Source organism: Oxyura jamaicensis, chromosome 9, assembly GCF_011077185.1.
Source record: "Oxyura jamaicensis isolate SHBP4307 breed ruddy duck chromosome 9, BPBGC_Ojam_1.0, whole genome shotgun sequence".
In the NCBI taxonomy this organism is placed as follows: domain Eukaryota; kingdom Metazoa; phylum Chordata; class Aves; order Anseriformes; family Anatidae; genus Oxyura; species Oxyura jamaicensis.
In genome coordinates, this window is record NC_048901.1 from 21,988,383 (window position 1) to 22,015,705 (window position 27,323).

Sequence of the window (27,323 nt, forward strand, 5' to 3'; positions counted from 1 at the left end):
ACAGCTGGTTGGTTGCCATCTTTCATTCCATGCATCTACCTGCAGCCCAAAATGGTGCAGTGGTGGAGGAAGGGGAAAAACACGGCTCTTGCTATATGACAAAGTGGAGCAAGTAATTCACAACTGTTAACTACTGTGATCTCCTCCTGAAGACTGAAAATACTCTGCTTTTATTGGAAGTGTATAAGCAGTGCATGGTCAGGTAAATAAAACAATATTATTTCTATTTCTTGCCTGGTCATGAGACTAAGCTGTTCCAGAGCAAATTTAAAGTTCATTTCCTGCAAATATTGGTATATGAGATTTTAAAACTAGCTTTTGGTTCATGAAACTGGGATTTGAACTACAAGAATGCTTGTGGAAAAGGATCTTCAGAAAAAAAAAAGAAAAAAAAAATGTATTTTCTTCATTTCCAGTATTAACCTAACTTATCGCTCCCTAGCACAGCAGGCCTGCTGAAATCTTGGGTTTGGGACCTCTCCTTCACAGAAGGCAGTGTCTCCTATGTTGTTATCAGTCTCTGCTGTAGGCATACGGTGCTAGGCAGGCGGGATGAGGAGGGGACCTTTCCTGGAGTGGAGCCTCCTCTTCTCCTCTGGCAGCTCCCCCCTGCAGCCCACCTCTCCGTACTGGTGTGCAGCTGCACGCAGTGACTCATCTCCTCCGAGAACGGCAGGAGGCTGGGTGGAAGTAAAATCGGACAAATCAAGCCTGAGGGCCATAAACCATTTAATATTCATCTGTCTCAAGGGCTGAGCCTTATTCACGGTATGGAAATGTGGTCAGACAACGTGACACAGAGAGCTGACTCTGAAGGTCCAAAAAACTGGTTTTTAGCAATGTGTAAGATGCCCAGTACTGAACCGAACAGACTTTCTTACTTTATTTACCATGTGTCTTCCAGCTCTTTCTGCCTCTGTAAAGAGAGTGCTAAGCCCTATGTACCCTACCTAAAACTACGGGGGAAATCCATTTAAAAAATGACTTCAGTTTCCTCAGTCATGATCTAGTGAAAGCTGCTTCCAATTATTCCACATCACGAGTAAACATTATTTGATTTTGTTTGAAACTGAAACTGAAATAAATGTAAGGGATTGCAAATCAAAATAGGAATGTGGATTACCTTGAATGGCAATCTTGGTAAGGTTATTTTGCCTCTGTGTTCAGGTGTTCTTTCTAATAGAGTGTTTAGGTGTTCTTTCTAAATACAGAGTTTCAAATAAACTGTCCCAAAATATTTTAATATGGATTGAATAGACAAAACCTCCAAAGTTATCAAATCTGGTTTTGCTTGTTGAGAAGATCGGTATGGGTACAAAGGTAGATAATGGCAACAGGCAGAGCCTTAAGAAACAGAGGAGGTTTATAACTTATAGCACAACTCCACCAGATGGATTTTAGTTGAATTTCAGTTTTTTTTTTTTTTTTTTTTTTTTTCCTTATAAACTTTATGTTTAGTTCCAAAAAAAGTGACTCTGAGTGACTCTATGCATCCACTCCTTTACTGTATGTGATCTGCATTTGTAAAAGTTGAATGCAAAGATATGAAATGATGTTTGATTATGAAAATCAGATCTAAGTATGTAAAACAAAGTATAGAACTGAACACCGGGGAAGACACATAAAATGGCTGAAATGTAAATAATCTAATTATAATTATGTTGATATGTAGAATGCCAGCATCAAATTCTGCATTACTTCATCTTCCATCTATGTAAATCTAATGGTCCAAGTCTCATACAAAACAGGCTCTTGATACTCTTCCAGCTAAAGTACTTGATCCAAAGCCCACAAAGTCAGTATGAATCATTTAAATCTTGGAAATCAAATGCCAATTTTTCTGCAGAAAGTTATCTTACATATAAACTGAAAGTTTTGCATTTTTTCCGAGTGGAAACTTTGAAATCAAAAGTAGTCCTGTGCATTGTAACAGTGATTCAGACATAATTCATCTAGAATAACATTAAGTGTCTCGTGTACAGGCTACTGAAAGACATCATTATAGATGTGATATGAAGAACTGTATTTAGGTGGCTACTTAGGATTTTACTACAGGAAAAAATGTGTTTAAATGCTACAAATGTGCTCCAAATATGGTCCAGAATACACATCAGCTATTGCTAATGATATATATTGCACTGGAAACACCTGCTCTGCACAGTCATAACAGAGCCTAAACTGGTTACAGTTTGCATAGTTTGAAATTATTTTTTAAAATGACTATCAATTTATTTGTACTTTTTCATCAAAACATCCTTGGTGAAACAGAAAACACCTCCAAATTTGTTTCAAAGAAGAGAGTATTAGGACATATTTTTAAATTTACACATATTATGCAAACTATGATTCCTTCTCAAGAACAAAAAATCCGTATGTGTTTCCACAGGCTCTCAACGCAAATTGCCTGTCAGAGTAAAATCTTGAAAACTGTACTGTAACCAAGATGATGAAGGAAAATTACTGCCAGACAGATTATACAGTCAAGAAAAACTGTGTAACTTATTTTGTGCCTCCTAGCTTGACTACATATGGGACAAATGCAAATTCTCCAGATGAAGTACAGCTCAGAGTACATAAATTTCAAACAGATAGTAGTTTTTAATTATTAAAGGTTGGCTTGGATAATAATTATTTTTTTTTTTTTTTTTTTTTTTTTTTTTTTTTTTTCCTTGAAATGCCAGCTTTTCTGTAAAGACTGTTTTTTTTGTTTGTTTGTTTGTTTGTTTTTCCCCTAAAGGAGCATCCATTATAAATAATGGTCTAGCCACCAATATTGGAAGGGCTAGACTCAAAGCAAATAAACTGGAAGACATGATTGATTAAAACATGATTATCCTGTCATATATTCTAGGTATCCCTGCAGGGGATGGTTCGGGGGTTATTGCTTACTGGCAGATACATAAATTCCTGGTCTGGAATATCTAAGTCGTGATGTCAGGGCTGCACAGATCTACGGGATGTGTGTGCATAGACAGAACTTTCCCCAAAAGTTAAATGTCTCAAGCAAGCCCTATAGCTCTCTGGGTCCTGCTAATGGGACAACTTGTATGAAAAGTTCGTAGAAGCTCTAGGTTGATTTAGATTTAGCTGCTTATAGTATGGAGCTAATCAGCAGGAAGCGTATATCAATTCTTCTAGAGAGGAAGTTCTAAATAAACAATAATTTTGAATGAAAACATGGAAGAGCCCACATTCAAACATAAATGAGGCATGTTTTGATGGGGCCTAGGGTATCACGGTTGGAATGAGATGGGAATACTTGTGGCAGAAACAGTACGGATGTTGTGGAGAGGATGCAGCCTCCTTTTGTGGCACAGCCATATATCCCTGCCCCAGGGAAAGTCTGTGTCAGATACAATTCCAGTGCTGCCAAGTTTTTTAGGGTACCTAAAGTTACCACTTCTGCTTGGAGGAAGGCAGGTAATACAAATATCACCTCATTCAATGGTGTAAAAAACACCTGCCACATACTGCTGTTTTTACCGAATAGAAACCTCTGCACCTGTGGGGAAAAATGTGAAGAAAGTATGTCCTGAAAACTTGTAAAGTCAGAGGATAGAAGTGCTATAAAAGTATTATTGTGGCTCAGGGTTCTTGGTGGGCCTTGCTCTTGGGCCTGGTGGCCACTGTGTGCGCCACCGCCGGCACTGGGTTTACTTGATGTGAGAGGACCCTGAGGGCCAAATTTAAGCCCACCTGGGTGGGAAGTTGAGAGGCCCAGACACCTAGGTTGGAAATTAGAACATTTGTTCTCAAAAACAGTGGTCAGGCATTGGAACAGGTTGCCCAGGGAAGTGGTAGAGTCACTGTCCCTGGGGGTATTCAAGGAAAGGTTGGGCCTAGTGCTTAGGGACACCATTTAGTGGGTGGCATTGGTAATAGGGCAATGCTTGGACCAGCTGATCTCGGAGGTCTTTTCCAACCTTAATGATTCTAGGATTCTATGATCTGTGTCACAAGGGTTGGGCACTGCTCTTCAGCGGCTGGGGCTTCCAGCTCTGGAGTTCCCTATGGAAATACCAGCAGGGCTGGATGGCTCAGGCTGCGGACGGGTGGCTGACAGATGGGCGAGCTCACAGCGCTGGCCCTGAGTGTAACTTTATCTAAAACCCAGCGCGTCCCCATCGGTAATAGCAGAGGTGCAGGGCCTCACAGCCTTTCCCCAGCCCCTGACGAGGGGCGGACACCTTCCGCTCAGCGCGGCCCCGCCTGCCCACCCCTGCAGGCTGTAGGCTCTCCCCGCAATCCCCTTCAGCCCCAGCGCCGAATGGACTCTCCTCCTCCGCGCGTCCCGCTGCCAGGGCAACGGCGACGGGGCCGGGACCGGGCCGGGCCGGGCCGGGCCGGGCCACCGGGGAGGGAGCTGTGGGCCGGGGAGCCCAGCCTGTGTCGGGGCAGGGCCCGGTGTCCTGGCCGTGGGTCAGGGCTGCGGCTGTGTGCTCCTTCCTTGCTTCGAGGGTGGGACGACAAACAAACCCCAGAGCCACCGGTAGCGAAATAAACGAGCAAAGAAGGAAGGCCGCTGTTTTGGCAACAGGTTTGGTAACAGCCTCGCTTGGCAGAGCCTCCAGTCTGGTCAAGGCAAGTGCTGCCCTCCATCCCCTCATCCACCTGTGCTGTCCCCGCTCAGTAAGGACCCCACGGGGCCCTTACTGGGGCTCTGTGACACTGATGAGAAGGTGGTTATCATGAAATGCCCTCTCTGCCTCTGTGCTTTTTTTCTTTTTTTTTTCTTTTTTGAGAAGACTGCATGGAGAGACTCTTCTGTTAGCATGGTCTGTATGTGGAATTAGAATAAAGTTGAAATAACAGTTCTTTGCTTAAACGGTGAAGATACACCACAGGTGGTACTCGCTTCTCAGGTGTATGCTTCTCAGTCCCTGTGACACCTTTCCACTGTGTGATAACGTTAACTTCAAAGGGGTGGCTGACGAGTGATGCTAGACAGAATCTTGGTTACATTAAGAATTTTTCAAAATAAATGAAGAATAGTTAAGTTTGAATTACTGGTAAGTGGCCAGGACTCAGTCTGGCATGAAATCCGTGTTCATGGGTATGATAATTAGATGCAAGTTATTACATATACTGTACACATGTAAAATCCTCTCGGATTTTATGGGTTTATTGAGATGAGAAAGCTGTAGGAATTTAGTCTGCTGTAGTTAAACTCATGTAGTTTGAAATTAACTACAGTAATTTTTAGCTCTTTTAAGCTATAAAGCTATCATTTGATTAGGGAGAAATTTGAGCTAAGCTGAGATACCGGGTAGATGGTGTTTGTGTTCATTTAGCTTTGCAGCCTTAAACTTCGTTTAGCAGAAGCACCAGTTTTTGCTTTCTTCAGTTGTGCTGCATATCAGTTAGCAGCACAGAGGAATCTGCTAGAATTATGAAATTTGAGTACCGGAGTGTGTGCAAGAGCAGGCAGAAAGGATGTGGATATTTACTGCTTGATTTATCTGCACTGATGAGTTGCTTTACTCTCTGCCTCACTAAAAAAGTGTTTTATGTGTTAGAAAGAAGGGATCCATAGGCAGGCAACAACCTCTCAGAAAAAGGGAAGTCTCATCTGTTTTTGAATTACAACGTTGTTTGCAGGCACTGGTTTGGTTTATGAGGAGTTACAGTTTGGGTTTTCTACAAAAATACTTAACTTGCTTTCAGAGTGGAGTTCTCTGGCAGTCCTCACAGCCCATCGCATGGGTACTTAAGGACGTCCTACAAGCTTAAGGAGGTGCGCATTTCCCCGAATGGTGCACGTTTAACTTTCAGACTCTTACATTGAGACCGTAACATTCAATGTTTAACAGCTGTTCTCATGAACATCAGGGTTGCATTTGCTATTATATTTGACTGATATTTAATAATGGTTAAATGAGTTCATGTATTTTCTTGGAACAATTTAGGTTTATGATCACCTGCTGTCTGTCCATGACACCTGTTACCAATAACTTCATGCTTTTATTTCCACCCAGTATTACTATATTCTTGAAACTTTGTGGATTGTTTTCTGTCTGACACTATCAAATCTTTAAAGTTACCTCTTTAAATGTTCTTACAATGGAACATGTTAAAGTTTATAGAAATCATGCTCATGACATGAGTTAACTACTTTCCCTCCTTGAGCTTGTTAAGCTAGCCCCAGTAATTTACCTCAATTTTTACTTTTCAGTAGTCTTCAGGCTACATCAAAACCAGAGCGTTATCCTGCCTGTCTAGATGCACTAGTCCTGCTAGCACACTGGAAGAACCTTCTGTTCTAAGGTAACAGAATCTCATTTTATCTTACAGTATAATAAAAGAATAATTGTTTTGAAATGACGGGGAAGAAGGAAGTGCTTGCTTTTTCCAACACAGTAAGAAACATGTTTTGTGAGCACATCTGCCACTTTGTCTGGGCTGAACATCATTGTTTAGGTTCCACCAGATGTTTTCAACCTATGTTATACGCTATCGATGTGCATTTTGCTTCATGAATGGGGGTGTTGTGTGCATGGCCACTAATGGCCACTTTCAGGTTCAGGTGTGAACATACTGCTGAACTTTTGCTCTTGAGCTCAGTTATACATTTGATATGTTTCAAATACTAATCTTCTCCACTCTTCATTTAAGTCTTGCTTTCAGCTGGAATCTGTTAGCCAACCGTTAAGAACAGTTTCCAAATGGCCTGTCAGCTGGAAGTCTCTGGACTTTGCCACTGTGCTTGAAATTGAGTGTTGGCATGTTTCTTCCAGCAGCCTACTTAGCCTGTACTAGTTAAACTGCAAACATTCTAGTGCAGGGAGGGTATGGATATTAAGCTTTGTTTTGGACTCCTTGCTGTATAGACTTGCTTGTTGGAAGAGTATTTTACAACCTTGGGGGAAAAAATATCTTTAAAACATCACTGTCTTGAAATTTTGAGAGTAGGTAATAACTCTGCCTGCTCTGCAAGTTATTATGCTATTTTGAATCAATTTGTATAGGGCTGAAGATATTTGTCATTCCAAATCAGATGAGATGGTTTTGTAGCCATTGTTACTATTTTCTCCTTCTCTGTGCTTTCTATGGGTCTGGTTAAAGAAAGCTGGATTTTGTTTAATATTAAGTTGCTTTCTTTGAACTTTAGGGAATTGCCCAAAAGAAACAGACAAGTAAATATTTTCCCTGGTACCATAAATGTAATAAAAAATTTTCTTTCAGTTAGATTTACTCTAGAGTTGGTTTAGGTTTTTACTGACATTTCATATAAACCATTAAACTCTTTGTTTCTCTCTTTCTGTGTATTAATACTTCTTGGCTTTGTAACAAATTTTTACCATTTTAATTTCAATCAAATTCCCATTTCAACGGATTGCTAACTGTAGATCATCCAAATTTTCTCTCTCTCTCAGAATAGATTGTACTGGGAATCATGAACAGCAATGGTTTTGTAATACTCCCAGGTTCAAAAAGTGGAACCTCAGTGAGATTAAAAGCAAAGTAAGTGGATTTTATCTGAATATGATAGAGATATTGTTTCAGCATTTTCAATACGTTTTAATGAAGCATAAGTAGAAGAACTTATTTGTGTAGGAGCACAAAGAATTATCATTAAAACATAAACTTGATCATGCAGTCTTCACAAATTTCACTTATGTTTCACTCCTGGCATTTTCCCTATGCTTTTACACTTGAGCCTTTCTTCTTTCTTAGGCTTTAATCTACTTTCTGAGTAAGTTATCGGTTTTACGACTGTCTGCTAACATATATAAACAAATAGTAATAAAGCATTCACTGGGATAGTTTATTTCATCATCATTAAGCACCAAATCTTTCTGAATACAGACACAATTACATCAGTTTTACATTGGCACAATAAGCTTATACTGGAGTAGCCATTATCGCTGTGAAAACCAACTGAAAAAACCAAAACAGAAACAACCAGAACAAACACCAACAAACCACAAATATCTTTATAACAGTGTGGGTTTTGCCGTATGATCTTTCTGTTCTTATAGCTGTATTGTGAGGGCATGGAACTTGGCAGAAGCTTAGCTTGCCTGTCAAATAGGATGACTGTGCCATTGAACTGTAGAGGTCCTAGCTAGATGAAGGGCAATACCCTGGGGGCAATACTCTGATGAGGTATTCTTGGGTGCAAGGAGTTTGCGCCTGACCTGCGGTTCATTTTCCACAGTTCTTTTCAGTCAGAAGGGCGACCTGCCGATAATGACAATTTTTTATTTTTTTTTTGTCTTGCTGCTTTAAACTCTTTCAGCTATCTTACAGTCTTTCACATAATTTCAATTGCATAATTTATCATTTTAACTTCTCTAGAACTGTTAGAGAATTGCGGTTGGAGAAGGTGCAGTTAGAAATGGAGAATAAAGAGATGGAGAAGAAATTACGGCAACTGCAATCCAACATGAGCAGAGAAAAAGAAGAGAGAAAGTAGGTGAAATTTCTGTTTAAAAAATGGGATGCTCCCTTTGCATCTCTCCCATGGCCCAGAGAGATCTTTTGCAAAGTATAGAATTCACAATGGTGTTTAGTCTCCTCTCTCCAATCTTTCTCCTTAGTGATAAACTTGCTATCCTATGGCTTTCTTGTTTTTAAACTCCCATGTGAAACTCTGATTTTTTTTTTTAGAAGTAAATTAACAAATTCCCAACAGGGATGTTCCTTCAGAGGCAGAGATCCCTTTTCCACATTTATTCTCTTTTCTTTTTTCCATGTCCCATTGGATTTGTCAACGTAGTTTTAAAGGAGGAGACAAAAAGTAGTTGCTCTTGCACTGTTCCTGTCTTTTGACATTTCTGGAGAGGATCCTGTTCTTAATATTGCTTAATCCTGTTTTGCATGCATCCGTGTAGCTTCTCGGAAAGCTGTTTTCTGTGTGATGGAAAACATGGCTCAGAAAGTAAGCATAACGTAATGATGTGAGTGCTAGGGTGGAAGTTTTAAGTTTTGGCTGTGTTACTGGTGCACTCTAAATGTTAGCAAATCTCTGCAACATCTGCTTCTGCTTCTTTGTATTTCTTCCTGATGTATTTTGACCCTGGAGACACACCTACTGTTGCACAGTGCCTTGGGTACCTTAGTGCCTTAGTCTTGGTAACACTAAAGACTTGCTTTTGGCAGCTCTGTTAGCTTTTAATGAAGCTGTCGAGGCAGAGTTTTCCAGATAGTGCATGGCATTGTTTTTCCCCATATTGTTCTCCTGGCCTTGTACCTGCAAACCCTGATGGTGTTGTTACGATGAGTTCAAATAATAGGAATCATTGGCATTTGCACCACAAGTGAGAAGATTGTTCCATTTCCCTCCATAAGTTTGCCTTCTTGTTTTGTATGCTTTGTTATTATTATTATTTTACAGGAAACCAAACACAGTGCAAAACAAAGTAGATAATAGTCATTTAAATACCTGAGAAATATTATGCGGTAGTGTATCTGCATAGAAGCTTAAAAACCCATGAATGTGCAGAACTTCTGCTCAGCTAGCATACTACAGCGTAAATAGCCTTGTAAATGGGAATGATGAAAAGTATATAGTAGTAGGAAAAAGCAGGCTGAAAATAATCAACACCCTCACGACCAGTTCCTCTGGGGACCTTGTTGCTGCTCTTCTCGGCTGGCCCCCAAAGAAAGTTTTCCCTGTCCTTTTTCATCTCCCTTTTTAAATATATATACATATATATATTTATATATATAAATATATGTAATATGTTCCCAAAGTAACCTTCACTATTAGAGTCGGTGGCTGCCGTCAACTATGGAGTCTGCTAATAAATCTCTGTGTGTGAACTTGTCCTAACATCCTTTATGCAACAGTGTGCTAAAGCTGAAAAATACCATCTGATCTCCCTTAGTCTTAAATTCTTCCCCGCTGTCTTCCATGTTAGTCATAGTAGTTAATATCTAAACTGACATTCCCTGAAATCTGTATTTTAGGTGTGTATGCATGGCTTGTTAAAAGATGTTGTGTTTTAGCTGTGCTGGATGAATGCCCTAGGGTAAATTGCGATAATGAAGACTTACCTAAAACGCACTTCTGTTACATGTTTATTCATCAGTTAAAATTCAGTGGAAGGGAGGGGCTTGTGTTATGGGTAATTGGTGACCATATAGACCAGTGTTTTTTGTGCTGCTCTGTTCTTACTTAAAATCCCAGAAGAAAATGTATATGCTTCTCTTGTTTCCAGAAGACATGCTGAGTAAACTCTTTCTTGCCTTGCTTCATAGGAAATCAAGCGCTTACCACTGGAAATCTGGACAGGCAGGACCAATGACCATCCAAGCCCGACTTTTGTCACAAAGCAAAGAAAAAAATAATAAGGTAATAAGCTATTAGTATGTTTGCAGATAAAGCTAAAAAGAAGATTTAGAAAATTCATGCTACAAAATATGGTAATTTTAAATACTGTAAAAATAAAAAGATTGAGCAATTCTGAGTAGAATTTGTAGCTGTTTATTTTTCCATGCCAATCTTATGTTTCCCTTTGAGCTGGAGGAACATCAAGTTCTGTTTGGTGATCTGTTGTTTTTTTATTGTAATAGATACTGAATTGGTAGAAGTAATGATTATTTGCTATTGTAAGAGTTTAATTTGGTACTGGTGGAAGTCATCGGGAGCCTGTCTTTCAAATTAATTAGGCCTTGTCTAGTGTCTGTTATGAATCTGTAATAAAAGATTCCATGTGAAGTTTTGAGCACAAGTTTACGATCTTCACAGATATTAACTGTGAGAAAGACACACCATATTTAAAAATACTACAGGTACATTTTTTTCTTTTCCTCAGTCACTGAGTACTGTCATATGAATGGCATAGTGGAATGCATTTCATTTTTAATTTTTTTTTTTTTTTTTTTTTTCTTTTCCACTTCTGTATGTCCTAAGATCTTAAGATGCTTCTGCATTTCTTCCTTCTCAGTAAGCACGGAAGGAGAACACAACTTGTAATGTGGCCCATAGTACGTGGGAGGATTCCTACATTTCTCCCATGAGGACTGATGCTAATGGGTCAAGTGCAGGCTAACCAGATCTCTGAAGCATTCTTTTTAACATGGGCCAACTAAGACTGGATTCTTCTGACTGTTTGGAAATGCGGATTAAATTTGTTGATGGAGTCTTGCTCTATGAGTTCCTTGCTCGGCCCTGAAGAGAGGGATGTAGAACTTTTCTAGTCAGCCATTGAAAGACGTTTGCTTTTTTATATGTACAAAATTGGGTATTTCCTTATTTCAATTTTAAAATGACCAGGGCAATTTTGCAGAAACTCTCCAAACATAAGCATAAAGCAGATGTGTCTTAAGAAACTTGAGCTGAAAGTGATTAAAGTTGGTCAAGATTATAAACAGACTTTCAGACAGTGTTATCATTTCAAACTGCAATAACCTAGTCTCAATATTTCCTTCTGTGGTGAAATAAAATCATCACTTTAATAGCTTAGGCTTTTGTCCTTGAAGCTTTATACATCCTGGAAGCAAGCATTAGGTACATCCACGATCAAACAATGTTCATGAATGCTGTTAAAATACCAATTATGATAACAGAACTGATGGTTTTTACTCATTCCCTGAATTAGTGTGAAAAATCTGTAGATTTCCAGTCCAAACTACTTCAATTTAGAGATACTTCCTATTTCCTTTAGCAGACATTGATGTGTCTGAAGAGGCACAAATACGTCTGAATGGGACATAAAATGAGAGCTTTAAGATTTTTATTTTTATTTTTTTTTCTGGAAGCTATGCTATGTATGTTATAGTGAAATGGGAGCTGTTAATTAAGAGAGAGCATTCAAAACTGGCTGAAATGAAACTTGTGCAAGTCTAAAAAGAAAAGCAGACAATGACAACTTCAGACTAAGCCATCACAGTTGCTATTTGAAGTCTTTTGAAGCAGCAGCAGTTTGGTATGAAGGTCTTTTTCAGCCAACGCACTCAATTTCAATAAAATTGCCTACTTGCCTCTGAGTAGAAGAGAGGGGACCGGAATGAAAGGGTTTTCTTTAACCCACCTCTTTCTCCTTCCACTTCTCTGAGACAAGTAGCTTATAGCTGTTACTACTTCAAAGACTTCAGATTTCAGCTGTGTTGGCAAAGGAGAAGAGGCAAAATTTTCAAAATTAAAATGCCTGCAGATTCGCAGGGGGGTGGGGGTAGAGGGGTGAGGGTGCAGTGTGGACTGTCTGGAGGAAAAAAAAAAAAATGTTGAAAATGATCTGTTGCTGGGTTGCAAGATCCTGGAAGGATGATGAAGGGAAGCAGAATGAAAACCATCTAATTCCTCCCTTCTGGACCCCAAGATCTGTAGGTAGGTGTATGTGCAAATGGCTGTACAGATTTTCAGTCTGCGCAGATTATTTCACTGGTTGAATTTTGAGGTTAGGTCACTATAGTTATGAAAGTTCTGCAGGTCCGTACACGTGGAAGACACTTGCTATGTACCTAGTAAATAATACATGCCTAGCTATTTTTCTAGAAACAGTAAAATTTTACCTTTGTAAGTTATACATGTATTCATATTCATTAGCACCTTAAGCTTTTTTTTTTAAAATATTCGTACTCTAATACCTTAGCATTTATGTGTATGTATGTAAATATTTTTTCATATAGGTTTCTTCAGGAAAAGTGAAGTTGCAAATTCTGAAAGATCAGATGAAAGGTAAAGGCATCTTTGTTAAATTAAAACTCACAAAATTCTGATAGTGTTTGGTTCTAGGAGGTTGTTGCAACTGAGCAATAAGGAGGAAATCAGAGAGTGGAATCTTTCTTTCTTTCTTTCTCCATTCTCCATTCTCCATTCTCCATTCTCCAGAGCCAGTGAAAGAACCATTTAAGCATGAAATGTCAAATTCTGTACCTCATGAAAAATCTGAAGTGAAGGAGCTAGCATGTGGACAATGTGAAACTAAGAGCGCGCTGCTGGTAAGTAAATGGTATAAAAATTACACACTATATTCTGTTGCTACAGAGTATACATAATAGCTGTATAGTGGTATCCAGACATAATATAAATATAGTATAATACATAGCAAAATGAATTATCTTGGATTTTTCTAAGCTGTAAACTGTATGTGGTCTACAGAGACAAGTCATCTGATGTGGGATTCACTTCCAGGCTCCTTCATGAAAGGACCTGTGTATGAAAATACATATGTGTACATCTAAAACACAAGGGCAAGTCTAAATGTTATGTTAGTGTTGTGTGTGCTAGCTTTTCTGTACAATGTGCTTGTACTATGGTACTGTTATCTGTTTTTTAACAGGGAGTTTCTTTAAGTTGTATTTTTATTAATTGGCCCAGCATGTGAATGTAGCTGAAGAAGACTAAGACCTCCACCATGTGCTTAAAATAAGCTGTAGGGTTACAGGCAAATAGGGCAAATTGAATAGTCTGTGCACACTCTGTAATTTTAAGTACTTTGATAAGCATCAGGGCAAGCGGTTAATTCTGGCTGCTTTCTGAGTTGTTATTTTCTGGCTATGTTACAGTGGAAATTAGTATTATTGAGTATGAGGTGATTTATATTTAATAAGAGAGTTTGCTTCTTAGCAAGTGTACATAGAAAGCCTAGCCTCTAAAATATAAGATAGTCCCTTACTATTCAATTATTCAATTCTGAAGTAGTTTGTAGAAATAGATCTATTGTTGAATGAGGAAATTACACTTTTTTTTTTTTTAACGAATGTAGTACATTTTATTTTATTTTATTTATTTATTTTATTTTATTTTTTTCCATGTAATACATGCTATGGTAAATTTGAATCACTTTTATGGCAAATTAAAACCGTTGGAGCTGCTAGTTCAAAAGAAAAAGGCCATTTTTTCGCTTCCCTTTGGTAAAAAAAAAAAAACACGTGTGGATTTTAAATCCCCGTGAAGATCACCGCGCACCAAAGCCACCTGCGTTTTGCTCCCTTGGATTCTTGGACTGATTCCCCTTCCCCGTTCCCCCTCTCAGCCACGAACTGCGGCCAGGTGTGTGGGGAGCCGGCCGGCTCCGGCTGCCCCCAGCCCCCTCGGGCTCCCTCAGGGGCCGCGGGGCCGGGCCGGGCCGCCAGGGGCCGCTGCGGCTCCACGCTGCTGCCGCCGCCGGGCAGGCCCCGGCCCGGCCCGCCCAGGCGCTGGGCCTGTCTGTGTGTGTTTGTATGTTTCTGAGGCAGTGGCTCTTCCACCTCACAAATATTCGAAGTAGTCGCTGGGCTACAAATCCTTGCTTCTGGGATGAGTTAAACTACTGCTTGCTTTTCCCGCCTCCCTAAATTCACCTGGAGCTGTGCTTCAGAGTGCTTAGCTCCTGATCCCTGAAAGTTTCCTGTGCTACCACTAGCTTTGAAGACAAAGCAGGTGGATAGCAAGGTGGTTTTTTTATCACACCTCTGGTTACAGAGGCATTATTTTGCCGCTGTTGAATGTGACTTTCTTATACTAGTGACTTTCATAGTTAAACTGTCATTAGAAAGAATCAAGGTTACTTTACTGTGAGAACAAAAGCTAACAAAAATAGAGAAAATGTTGGTAGGGTCTTGACTGAGTGCAAGTCAATTTAACTCTTTCTGTTGTACTAGATGAGGTTTTCATGAAGGCAGATTTTGCTTTTCAATAATGTCACTCAATATAGAGTCCTGTTATTCCTCTAAAATTTGATCATTTTATTCCTCCTTCCTAGAGAGGCAGTCCTTTCAGTAATGCAATAAATTATCAGTTATTGGTTTGATAAATACATCCCTGTCAAAAGGATACTTGCTTACAGTACTTTAGAAGAAAGATTACATCATTTGATAGAAAAAAATTCAGGTGGAATTTAAGGCAGTTACAGAAGGTTACAACATCTACTGAGTATAGAAGTGCCAGCAATAAATAATCTTTTTGGCATGACACGTTATACTGAGTTATAAAAATATTTCACCACACATACTTAAAGGCAGACTCTTTAGGATTATTATTATTTGGAAGAAAGATTATTGCAGTCTAAGTGAGATTCTGCGATTATTAATCTAGAATTTTAGCTGTATGAGTGAGGAATATTGGATGTTTTTAGAGAAATTACACAGCAGAAAATTTAAAGGCAGTCTAGTGAGAATCTAGAGTAGTGTTTTCTAAATTTCTTGATGGGTCCCCTTGCTGCTGCTTCTCATTCTTTCCTGTCCCCTTCCTGATTGCTGCTTTGGGAGTTGATGTATTTGACACCTGTGTTGGTTTGGCATCATAGTGGGAGAAAATTAGCATCTGAGTTCAGCTGCTGGGCGGTTTAACATGAGGCCAAAACAAATAAGCTTTGTAAGGATTCTCTAAAATCAGCTTTGCAATTCTTGCAAATTGCAAATTCCAGCTTCTTTTTTGAAAGAAACAGAGGGAGACTGCAAAAGGAAAAAAGTAACAGCTATTTGAAGCAGTTAGTGTCCTGGCATGCTCACTGGTATGTCACAAGTACCATTTAATGCGTAACCAGCAATTGCAAAGTTGCTGTGTCGATTATAGTGTAGAGTAGGTGGAAATGAGAAGATGTGAGTAAATTCTAGTTTTGCAATAACTGCTTGACATCTCTGACTCTTTCAGATTAAACCTTCTGCCTGTACCTCTTCTGTGTGTTTTGGTGGTAAGAGTGTGTGCCATGCTCGAGGACTTCATAGACAAATTATCTTCCCTTGTGGCTTTTCTCTGTGTGTAGGGGGCATACAGAAAGGATTGACATAAAATAATTTTCATTCCGGCTTGATAATCATTTAAGAGTTGGTAATCAAAATCTTCATATTACATGTTAACAGTAATTTTGTTGTTGTTGTTGTTCTAGTATAGGTTGCACGTCAGTGAAGTTCCAGTGGAGTAAAACTATTAGTCTTGATCTGTAGCTATTTTTAGTCAGTTATCTAGTTCTTCATAGTTAGGACTTTCCTGGACTTTTAAGTACGAATTGATATTCCAGTTGGTTTGTCCTGTGTCGTACCCAGTGGAGTATTCAGGTTATTGAGTTTTGTTCACACGTTTGCACTGGGATTATTAAAATGAATGTGTTTGTGTTGCCATCATTCTATTTTCTATATGCAGTTGTCTTGCTCATGCTACTTTCTATTTTGCTCTTTGGTGGAAACTTTGAGTATATTTATATTAAATTAAAGGTTTCATAATGTTAACAGACAGAAGCCAATATGCATTTTGGAAACTTGGAAGTTGTCCATCACTTCACCAATGAAGGAAATCTGAATGAATCTAAAATTAATCATGAGGAGAAGAAAGTAAACTGCAAACATCAGGTCACTTCAAACAAATTTTCATCTTTGCCAGTGTCAGTAAGCAGTGCTGAGGTACTACACAGTTCAGAAACAAGGAATAAAAGTATTCTTAATGTTTGTGACATCTTACACAGAGTGGCTTAGGTTTCTCACATTGTACCAAATGAGGGATCAGGCTATCAGACTTGCTCAGTCTGTTAACTTCTATTTCTGTCTCTCAGCATAATACCTGTCCTATACATAGGATGTGGGCTATCTATGACTATTGCTTTCTGCCTACTAAGAGTATTTAAATATATATTTTTGTGTGCTTATACCAACTTTTATTTTTTTGCTCTCGATAGAACATTACAATTCAGTCATGAGCAAGATCACTTGAAAATTGAGTAGCTCTGATTACCAGGGCAGCTAAACTAAGGCCAGAAAACATTTCCATAGCTGATAATAAAAAATGTTGTTGCTGTTATGTGACTGGGGAGGGGATTATCATCAGAAGTGCTGTATTAAATATGTTGTGGAACTGATTTAGGAACTCTTCTCGGAATCAGCCTGGACAGGCCTTGACGATCAGGACAAAGGGTTATTATTAAATGGTACATTTAATGAGGAGGAATCTGCGAAGTGTTTTCAGGATGCTTTGATTCAATGGAGAAATGGTAGTTGTGATCACAGAAAAGAACAGCATGCTGGTGAGGTCCTATCAGGTATGATTTTTTCTATTTTAATTGCACATTAAAAACATGAGCGGCCATTTTGGTGAGTTAGCAGATAGTTTAGTTAGTGAAGACAGTGTTCTGTTAGAATAGTAAATGTTTCTTTTTAATTTTTTTTTCTCTGCATTTTGTTATAAATTATCATCAACCTCTGAAGGCTTTTTTTTTTTTTTTTAATAATGTACAGGTTGGTGTTTTATCAGAATTTTTGTAATTAACTGTTACCTTGGCCAGATTGTTCAATCTGCGTCTATACTTTTCTATAGCATTTTTTTCCCATTTAAGAGTTTAATGTGAATGCTAATGCCAAACCGTAAATCCACACTTTTAATTAAGACAAAAAATGTGCATGGCTTGGGACTTTGTATGTTGTATCAAAGTACATTTGCTGTTTACATTCCACGGGCTCCTAATATTTCTTTGTTCCAGTGAAAAGATGCAATCACTTCAAGTATGCATTGAAAAATACAAAATAACTCTTGTCTGATTTGATTTGTGCAATTTGTCTTCATTCTTTGTGTATTTTTGTATAAAAATACACAATACTGTTGTTCCCCCTGCCCTGTTTTGGCTTTCCCCAGTTTGTAGTAGTCTTCCTTTATATGCAAAGTTGCAAGGAATGAGGTTTTACTGGCTACTGCCAGTGCTAAATGAATTGTGTAAATATGATTTTTAAGATCTCATGCATCTAGAAAGTAGATTTCTGTGAATTAAAGGCAATCGTATATGTCAAAGGATTTACAGGTGCAATGAGAAAAGTGTTATATATCATTAGGTGCAAGGAATTCTTGCATATGTTGCTGCTTATCTGTGGAATATTTGTGTATCTTGAAATTTATTTACTGACTTTTTAGTCATAAAAGGAGAAGCTGGGTCCTATCTAAATCTAAGCAAAGACCATATTTTCCACAGATTCTGACAGTTTGTGAATTCTTTCCAGCTGAATCCAGGAAATCCAAACAAGTTTGCAAATTATTTATGTGACTCAAAACTCCCTGTTTCTTTTTGTCTACTAGAATTATCCTGACACTTTAGATTTTAGAATTATGCAAAGACTTAGCTAGGCATTAGCTACTAATGTGACATTTGTTCAAAAATAATGTATCTAAATAGCAAGTTTATAAATCTGAACTGCTTTTTTTTAATAATTCTACTAGAGTCTGTGGGAATTTGCGAGGTACAGACCAATCTTACTACTGTGAAAGAAAGTGTCCAAATTCAATTCAAGGATGGTGGCCTGAGCTACATGGAGAAACTCCTGCTTAAGAAATACAGAAGGTATTGTAGAAATTGCTGGTGCTAGTCTTCACTAGTCAGAAACGCTTTATAGCATTAACAAAATTACATTGAAACTTTTTAATATTACCTATATTACCAAGAGTTAATTAAGGTGACATAGTACTTGATTTTAAAAACTAATCATTATAGCCAGAGTTGATGACTTTGCATTTCAGAATTACAGCAGAGGGAGTATTTGGAGAGATTCTCTCTGCTATCAGTTTGTTGTAGAATTTGAAGAGCAATAATGATATTTGGAAGCCTGTTTCTGCAACAGGAGTTTTATGGAGAAAAAGAAGTACGATCTTCATGATACTTCTATAAATGTAGCAGAGTTACTTTGTTTGACCCTGAGGTGTGAGGTCATTGCACTGATTTCACTGAAATAAGGAGTTGCTGCTTTTTACAGTGGTAAATACCGATGCCGTAAATAGTGTGGATTTTCTTTAATGACATAAAAAGACTTTTAAGACTGTGTTGTTGTTGTTGTTTTGTTTTGTTTTTTAGAACTGCTGTTGATGAAATATCTGGTAGTTGCATTAAAGATTTAAGGCCTATGCAAACGCAGGCTGTGTCACATCAGGCTGTGACTGGAGGAGGCGAAAAAGGAGATGATGATTCTGATGTCAATGATTTAACAGGTGTAATAGTTTTTTTTTTGTTTTAATTTAAACTAACTATTAAATATTTGGGCGGGGATTTTTTTTGAGTATGATTTCTGAACAGTTACGTACTTAAGCCCTTTCTACCTTAAAAAAAAAAGAAAGTAACAATAGCAAAGAAAGTAGCTAAATAAAAGGTTTGCCTTTTTATAAGTGTATCATATGTGAGAAAAAATAAAATGCATCAAATTAATTATATTTCATAGTTGAAGAGGTGAAGAGATACTGGACATCTGTATTTAGAGAGCAGGTACCCGAAACTGCTCCTGAAACTGCAGAGCCCACTCTGAAAATTGAATTTCTTGATGATGTAAGTATGTAAAGAACTTCATGAATCTTCAGAGTGATCTTAAATGGTTTTAGTATTGATCTATTAAAAATTTAACAGCAGTTAAATAATTTCTAATTTTTTAAAAAATAATATATATATACTTGGTCCCTTTTACAATAATTTTGTGTCCATGGACTCTTAATGTATAGAAATTATATTAAAAAAAAAAAACTATACACTTTTAATCACTTGAGTTCATATTCCTTTGTGTAACTATAATCAATTGCTGAATATACTTTGTTTAACTTAGTCTTATTGCACGGGCTTGGAAGAATCATGTAACTTTTTGGTGACGGAAGCTGGGGCTATAGAAATGAATAACCAAAGAAAAACTGAAGCACTCAAAGAGTTTGAAAGGTATGAGAAACACAGAGATTATTTGGAAAAGAAAAGGAAGTAATCCTAACTTCTGATTTAGTTATATTCCTAAATAACAGGCTCTTTTCTTTGCAGACAATCATACTTAATATGAATGGGGAGAATCCTTGACTGTAAATTGTTTTAAAGCATGGTTAAAATATGTCTGCTCATCCTCATCACAAGACATAGTCTTTGGCAGTGTCATGACACTGTCAGTTACTACTTTCCCTTCCTTTACATTTCTTCCAAGATAATGTCTGAATGCTTTCTGTTGTCCTTGAATGTTGTTCTCCCCACCTCTGCCTCCATTTCATAGCATCACAGACTGGTTTGGATTGGAAGGGACCTTAAATCCCATCCAGTTCCACTCCTCTGCCATTGGCAGGGACAGCTTCCTCTAGGTCAGACTGCCCAAAGCCCCATCCAGTCTGGCCTTTTACACGTCCAGGGATGGGACATCTACAACTTCTCTGGGCAACCTATTCCAGTGCCTCCCCTCCCTCATGGTAAAGAATTGCTTCCTATTATCTAATTTAAATCTACTCTCTCAGTTTTCTTGTCATTTGAGTGACCTAATGATATGATGACTCTACTATTAACTGTCCATAACTGGAGATGTATCACTTTGAAATGTCTTTATTTTATTTGCTTGATCACTGCAAATGTTAAACCATCTTAGATGTATTCCTTCATATGTTTGAATTAAAGGTGGAATGACTCTTTTGTATGCTCTTAACTAAGTAGGAGCAGGGATTACATGCAGGGAAATATGTAACAGGTCAGTGTTAGGCGCTTTTAAGATTACTCGTGTAACCAATTTTGTAATTCCTGATGAAACTCAGAGCCCTAATAATGACTGTGATTTTAAATGATACATATGATTCTTCTGACATGCCAAAATATATTCATGATAAGATGTGCTATATTATAATTTACTCTTCTGATCTTTCCTGCTTCATCTGTTTCAAAGTTTTCCAGCAGTTGCAGGTCAAAACAACACAGTACTAGACCTTTTGCTGGAAGAAACTGTGGGTACAATGAGAAAGTCATCAAGTCATTTAAGTGCCACAGCTGACACTCCGTATCTTCTACATCTTCCTCTTGACAGAAATCCTGTTTCTTCTAAAGAAATTTTGCAAGGTAAATTTTGAAAGCTATTTTTACTATATAAATCACTATTTGGTCACAGGACAAAAAGTAAAATGGCTATGTCTTGTATAAACAAAGAAAAATGGTATGTAGAATTATGCACCATCTAATAAAATGTATTTCAAACCATTATTCCAATTTTTAAAGAAATATTACAAACTTGCTATTATTGCAGTTCTTGTGTTGACTCTACCTAGACTATAATTCTAACTGTAAAAGGTATTATCATAGAGTAGTTGGAAATATGGTAAGAGTATTATCAGTATCTACTCTTTTCATGGACAATAATGAACAGGAACATATGCATTAGGTATGGAACAGGTCCTGCTACCTGGTAAGTCTGGTCTGTGTATGTTAGCATCTCAGGAAATCAATCAGGAAGTGATGAATGTTAATCATTCTTTTTATTTTATGCCATAATGAAAGCCATATGAAAATTAAAATGTAAAACTTGAATGGAGGTTTCATGTTTTAATTTCATAAAATACAGTAGACTTGCAGATTGTAATTCATAGCAATTTCCATTTAAAAAAAGCATAATTTTGTTTCTACTCTTGTAGAAAAAATGTTTGTCTGCAGCGTTCTTGAAAGAAATGCAGAACAAAAGGACACTATCGAACTAAAGACTGTGGGAAGATCACTCAGCTCCTGTAAACTACCTGAGAAGACCTCTGACCCTAGTGAACTAATGAGCAACAATTATCTCTTTGAGATACAATTGCAGAAAAATGATAAAGATTCACAAGAACTGGATGGTGACTGCAATAGCCAGAGTTTAGTCATGCCTATAATTACAACGTCCTCAGCGGTAAAATGTTATACTTAGCAATTAAAGATATTTAAAGATAAACTGTAGCTTAATCTACTTTCCCAGGTTATTGTGAGCAACATACCCTTTTGCTGAATCAGTTGAGAGACAGTGATAAATATATAGTTACCACAAAATACTCTACCTCTATTTCCCATTTTCCTCCAGAAAATCCCTCAAAGCAACCAACAGTATAGTTTTCATTAGAGGATTGTTATTGCCTCCCATATTTCATCTGAGGGGATGGAGGCTTTCATACCTTCTGCTTTGTGTTGTCAGTCTTCTGTTGATACCTTTTTTTTAAAGGGCTTCTCTGAGAAGATACGATAGCCCTTCCAGTGTTAGTGTCAAGGTCGATAAACTTATCTAAAATATTCAAAATGTTATTTCAGTTAAAAAAAAAAAGTGGAAAGAAAAACACTATGGTGAAAGTTGGAACGTTATATGTGGAGTCACTGTTAGGAAGTATTGCTTTAGCTGATGTTCGCAAAGATGTTTGTTAACAATCAAAGAAGAGGCACTTCTGATGTCCACAGTCAATCAACAGAAGAGCAGGCTCAGACTCTTGCAAAAGTTAGCAATGGAAGCTTACAGGATTTGAAAGCATTATATCATGTAAAACCTTTTGAATATCCATTACACTAGGCTATCAGCATCATTCCAAGTTTTATGAAATGAGCATTTTATTAATATAAATTTGCCAGGGCAACTTATGAAGCCTTTCCTGTTTCTAATCTGTTTGTGTTTTATTCAAGTTACAGGATGTAGCCAGAATACAGAAATCTGCTTCCACAAAGTATCGGGGACTTGAAGGTTTCTTTGTGGTAGGTGTAAACCCTAAACAAGTAATGCTGGAAGCAAGTTCCTCACTGTGTGCTGACTCCAGCCCTACGAACAGGAGTATCCCATTTCCAGGTAATGGCATATGAAATCCTCAAACACAATACTTATTTGTCACTGCCACTGGAAGACACCCCTCACTTTACGTAACTTGGATCCAGCTAACTTTTAGAAGTCACTTTGGAATAACAATTATGCCAGCACGCACAACTGGTGGTGTGAAAAGATAAAACAAATTCACCACCACTATTCACTATTAAATCACATTAATTTAGAACCATACATTTATATCCTTCTCTGTATCACCTGAAAATTTGGTTCCAGTTTTTCTGGAAATTTCTGCTTTTCCTTGTTCATAATATACATCACCAAAAGCCATTGTTATTCTGTTGCTTCTAATGGTATATGAAATAACATGTGACGTGATTGGCGAACGTGAGTATTAATTTGATTTAGTATATCACTTAAATTTAAAAATTATTTTTGTTATATGCTTGATTATATTATGTGCAGAAAACTTGGCGCATGACTTCTTTAAATCACAGAAATTAAATGCAGCAAATACCGTAACAGTAAATATGTGTAAACACAAAATCAACAAAGATTTTCCTCTAATACTTCTTAATTTCAGGACATAAGAAGTGGTATGCTGACAGGAGCTTAAGTGAATATGCTGATGACTCTGTAGTTCAAGGTGTCATAGAAAGTCAATTGAATAGACCTTCAAGTGGTCTTGAGACTCAAAACAGAATTTCTCCCCTGATGGTAGTGTGCAGATCATACTCAGGTAAGGATAATAAATACGAGGCCCTACTTTAGTAGGTTTATTTTTAAGGATGTTTGTAACCTTGTTTATTTTAAGCAAAGAATATGGTTTAGTGATCTGTTCAGTTTAGGTGCCCATGCCTGTAAGATGGGAGTTGCAGCATTGACTCCTTCTCTGTTAGGATTTTAATGTTTTTGTATAACAAATGCTTTTGGAACCTGTCCATTTTTAATTTGTCTTTTGAATGGCAACAACTGATAAGGAAGAATCTGACAGCACAGAATCTTCATCTTCCTGTTGTTTTCTCTGAAATAACGTAAATCTGTAAAACAGCATGCGACTGTCCGTGTGCAGTATGTGACTCCCCATAATGCACCACCATTAAGCAGATATGGCTGTGGTCGGGCCTGGTAAGCAAATCGCTTCTTCCCAGAGATGAAAACAAATATTTGAAGATCTGCTTTCTTCAGCTGTATTATTTAAAAGAAGTCATGCCTATAACTTGTGTTTGATAGAGCTTGTGTCTTCCTCTCCATTATATACCATAATGTCTGTTGTGCTCTCCCCCTACTGAATGTAGTGCAAAGTGTGAGAAGTCTTACAAAACTGATGAAATCATTTGAAAACTTATAATGACGCTTCTGCAGGAATTTAACTTTGTTAAAGAAACCTTTGTACCAAAGATTTAACTATCAAAACTTCATCAATATTTGTCTCTATACCAAATATTCAGAAAACATTCCTCACAAAGCTCCATTAGGAGATTGATAGTAACACATAACTTAGAGGGGGGGGGGGGGCCGGAAGAGAATGTATGCCCCTGTTTTTGTGTTTAGAGATGTGGAACTGAGAGGTGACTTTTTGTTCCATATGCTGAATAAAAACAAAAAAACAAACAACAAACCATTAATATTGTGAGCATTCTGGATTTTTGGCAGATATTTAAATCACCATGTTGGATTCAGCTGCTAATATAAAGACATTAACCAATACTTGTATAACGTTTTTCTTTTATAAATGTTCTTCACAGTCTTGCATTGATTTAAATGAGCAGAATATGAACAGTCACGGAAATATCAGACTGATTTGTTCCACCTAGAAAGAAGTACAGTTTGATATTTGTCCGTACTGGCTGTTCATAACTGTTCTTGCCTTTCTTCTGATGATATAAGTCATATTTCACTCATTAAAACAACTGTTTTAGTTAAGCATTGATAATATTACAAAATTAAATGCAATGTCAAACGTGGTTTCTAATACATTGACAACGTAACCAGCAGTTGCAAACAAGGCACACTTGTAACACCTATCGTAACAGAAGTTCTCTTTTTCAGTGACAATCTGCATATCTAAATCTTTGAGCTTTTATGAGTGTTATTATGAAACATTGTTTTAAATATGAGAGGAAAATTATGCCTCTTTTTCTTCATTTTGTGGTTTTTAAAATACTGATTAAAATAATTTAAGAATTTAAAAAGTGATTGGAGTGAAATTTTCTTTTGCAAGATTTCAGCAAATGTTTTCCTGTGTGGACTTCTGATCTGCTTATTTAAATATGTAAATAAAATTAGAAGCTTGCTCTGTGGTGAATGTTTTGATTTTAGGTGATTTTTATATCTTCATCTATGCCTTTGTATGTTGGGTAAAATGACATTTACATAGCGATTTGTTGAAAGTTGTGACTTTGTGGGATTTCAGGGAATGATTCCCAAAGACCCCAGTCGGCAGATATGCTACAGCATAACCTGACTAGAAATCGTCCAAAAAGCATTCAGCCAAGACCAAAGAGTTCACCTGTGCATACGTTTAGAGTTGATACCGAGATACCAAAGCATGAGTGCACTGATGTAACTAAGCAAGATGAGGATCACTGGAAGTATATCGCTGACCAAGAAGCCCTACTTACTCTGGAAAAAGAATTACAAAGTTATGCAAGTAAGCGGCAATATTGCCTTTTTTTCCCTTTTTATGTTTGTAAGTTACATAATGAGAACAAGTAGCTATTTATTTTGTTGTTACTAGATCTAACTGATATCAGGACATATGTAATTGAAGATTTCTTTCTTTTTGATCATACTTCCACCTACCCTTAATTTAGTAGAAGCAAACTGTTCCATGCAGCTTTCTTTTTTTTTTTTTTTTTCTTCTTTCCTCAATTTTGTTGGAGAAATCTACAGAATATGATAGGTACTCTTTCAGAGCATGGATTTCTTTTAAATAAGTATCCTTTCCTTTGGTATTTAGCGATGGACACCATAGGTGGTGGTAGAAGCTGTTTTGATGCAAGGGAAGCTGGAAGGGGGAAAGATGGGCTCAAAATTTTATAAATGAGTCCTGATGAGAAATGCCACTAATAATGCATTATAGACCTGATACCATGTCTCATTTTGGATTTGACTCAGCAACCTCTGTCTTTTAAAATGTTTTCTCCTTCCTACAGAAGGGGCAAGGTCAGTGGTTACAGTCAAACAGAATCAGTCAAAAGAGTGACTGTTGTTCTTTGAATAGAGGAAAAAAATAGTTGAGATTTTTCTGTTCCATCTCAATGAGGAGATGATTCAAGTATCTAAGACACTTTGTGCCATAAGCAGCCTTGAAGAACTCCATTTCTTAGGCCGTAACATGGTCCATCCCTTCTTAGTTGCTGCAGTGCTTTTATATTGGCAGTTCCTGGCTTTGAAGCATCTTCAGTAACCAGAACTCGGCATTCCAGAGTTTCAAAACGTTTTTACCTTATGTTTTGCTGTATATTTTTTTCACACAGCTCTTTACTCAATCTTCCAATTACCACATTTCAGCTGTCCTTCTTTGTTTGCTAAGTATTCATCAGACCTATGTTTTCTGGGAGATTTTATCATGTTAATACTTGAAGAATGAAGATGCATGCTGAATGCACTCAGAGCAGCATAGGAAGGAAGTTAATAACTTTGTAGTTACTGTTCCAGTCTTTCTCTGCCTTTTCATTCCACTTTCTTGAAATACCCTTCACTTATTTAGAAGCTTATAGTAGAAACTTAGGGCTAGCTGGAAAAATAGTAGTGTAATTGCAAGTGAATATTACTCTCTATTCTCTAAGTGAATATTACCCTCTCTATTACTTCTGATAGTTACAGGAACCTTATAATAAAATGTCCTAATCTATTTGAGGGCTTGTAGTGACATCCTTCACCAGCTACAGGTTTTTCTGACACTTCTAATGTCAAATTTTTGTTGATACTGTGAAATTCTTTAAACTTGGTAGTATAGATACTGCATTTTTTGTTCATATTTGTTACTGAAATAATTGAAAATATTTCAGGTTCACAAGAAAAACTTTACAGCTTAATTTCTGAAGATGTAACCTCTTCTAGCATATACTTGAGGAAGATACATGGAAATGTTACAAATTTCCATAAAAACTTGGAACTAAAAGACCACAACAGAGATGATATGTCTGGGTAAGTTAAACTCCCCAAGTATGTTTTTATGGTACTGTAAAAGGGTTAATATGCCAAACATATTGCCAGTACTGAAATAAAGTCTTAACTTTCTGATTTTACTTTCTATCCTGTTTACAAATGTTAACGTGATCTATTTTGTATCCTGGTGTTTTAAGTCAGTACTCTCAAATTAAGAGTACAGTGATATATTTTGTTGCTGAGACCCTAAATGATAAATTTGGTGATTTCTGAAAATTCTGAGAAATTAGGTCACTGAAATGTTTTCTGAGAAGAAGCTTGCTTTCCTAATTTGCCTATCCTAGGACATGAGATTTCTGTACCTAGGCATAATAGTGACAGTGTTCTTTTACCTTCTTTTTTAAGAGGTGAAAATATGTGTGATAAAAGCTGAGGGGGAAATAATGAATATAGTAGTTTGCAGTTATGTATACTTGTATGTATACAGTAAAAACTATTTTTCTGCCTTTTAGTTCTGTGTATTTGAACATGTCTGTATGGCTTTAGCTAGACTAGCTTGAGGAATTTGAGCTGCTGATAATCACTGTTGTGTACTTCTTTTAAGGGGCTGTGATGAAGGCCAAATGGATGATAAGGAAGAAATTCTGGAGGATAAACGACAGGTTCTTGCATTAAAGTGAACATGCAAAGAATTTAATGTAATTTTTATCTTTGCATATCGTACGAAATCAGGAAGCAGACAGAGAGGTATCTTGAATGCTGCTGATATTATTTATTAAAGATTATTTCGTAAAGCTGTGAATAAAAAATGTTAAAAATCA

General features: G+C 37.2%; 1 protein-coding gene across 15 annotated transcripts; it reads left to right on the forward strand.

The window, feature by feature from the left end:
• ZBBX (zinc finger B-box domain containing) lies at positions 1-27,323 on the forward strand. 15 transcript variants are annotated; one of them, XM_035335038.1, is made up of 21 exons: positions 2-202; positions 5,599-5,734; positions 6,173-6,264; positions 7,374-7,461; positions 8,299-8,412; positions 10,204-10,297; positions 12,577-12,625; positions 12,779-12,888; positions 16,102-16,269; positions 16,727-16,901; positions 18,068-18,188; positions 18,696-18,829; positions 19,057-19,160; positions 19,432-19,538; positions 20,512-20,681; positions 21,251-21,498; positions 22,254-22,413; positions 22,970-23,125; positions 24,803-25,039; positions 26,403-26,541; positions 27,107-27,323. In XM_035335038.1, exons 4-21 carry the CDS (start codon positions 7,394-7,396, stop codon positions 27,180-27,182), a joined length of 2,430 nt encoding a protein of 809 aa, XP_035190929.1. In that variant the 5' UTR covers positions 2-202; positions 5,599-5,734; positions 6,173-6,264; positions 7,374-7,393; the 3' UTR covers positions 27,183-27,323. The 15 variants fall into 15 exon arrangements, with proteins under 15 accessions (XP_035190941.1, XP_035190942.1, XP_035190943.1 ...); XM_035335045.1 differs by having other exon boundaries at positions 7,379-7,461; XM_035335040.1 differs by having other exon boundaries at positions 6,176-6,264.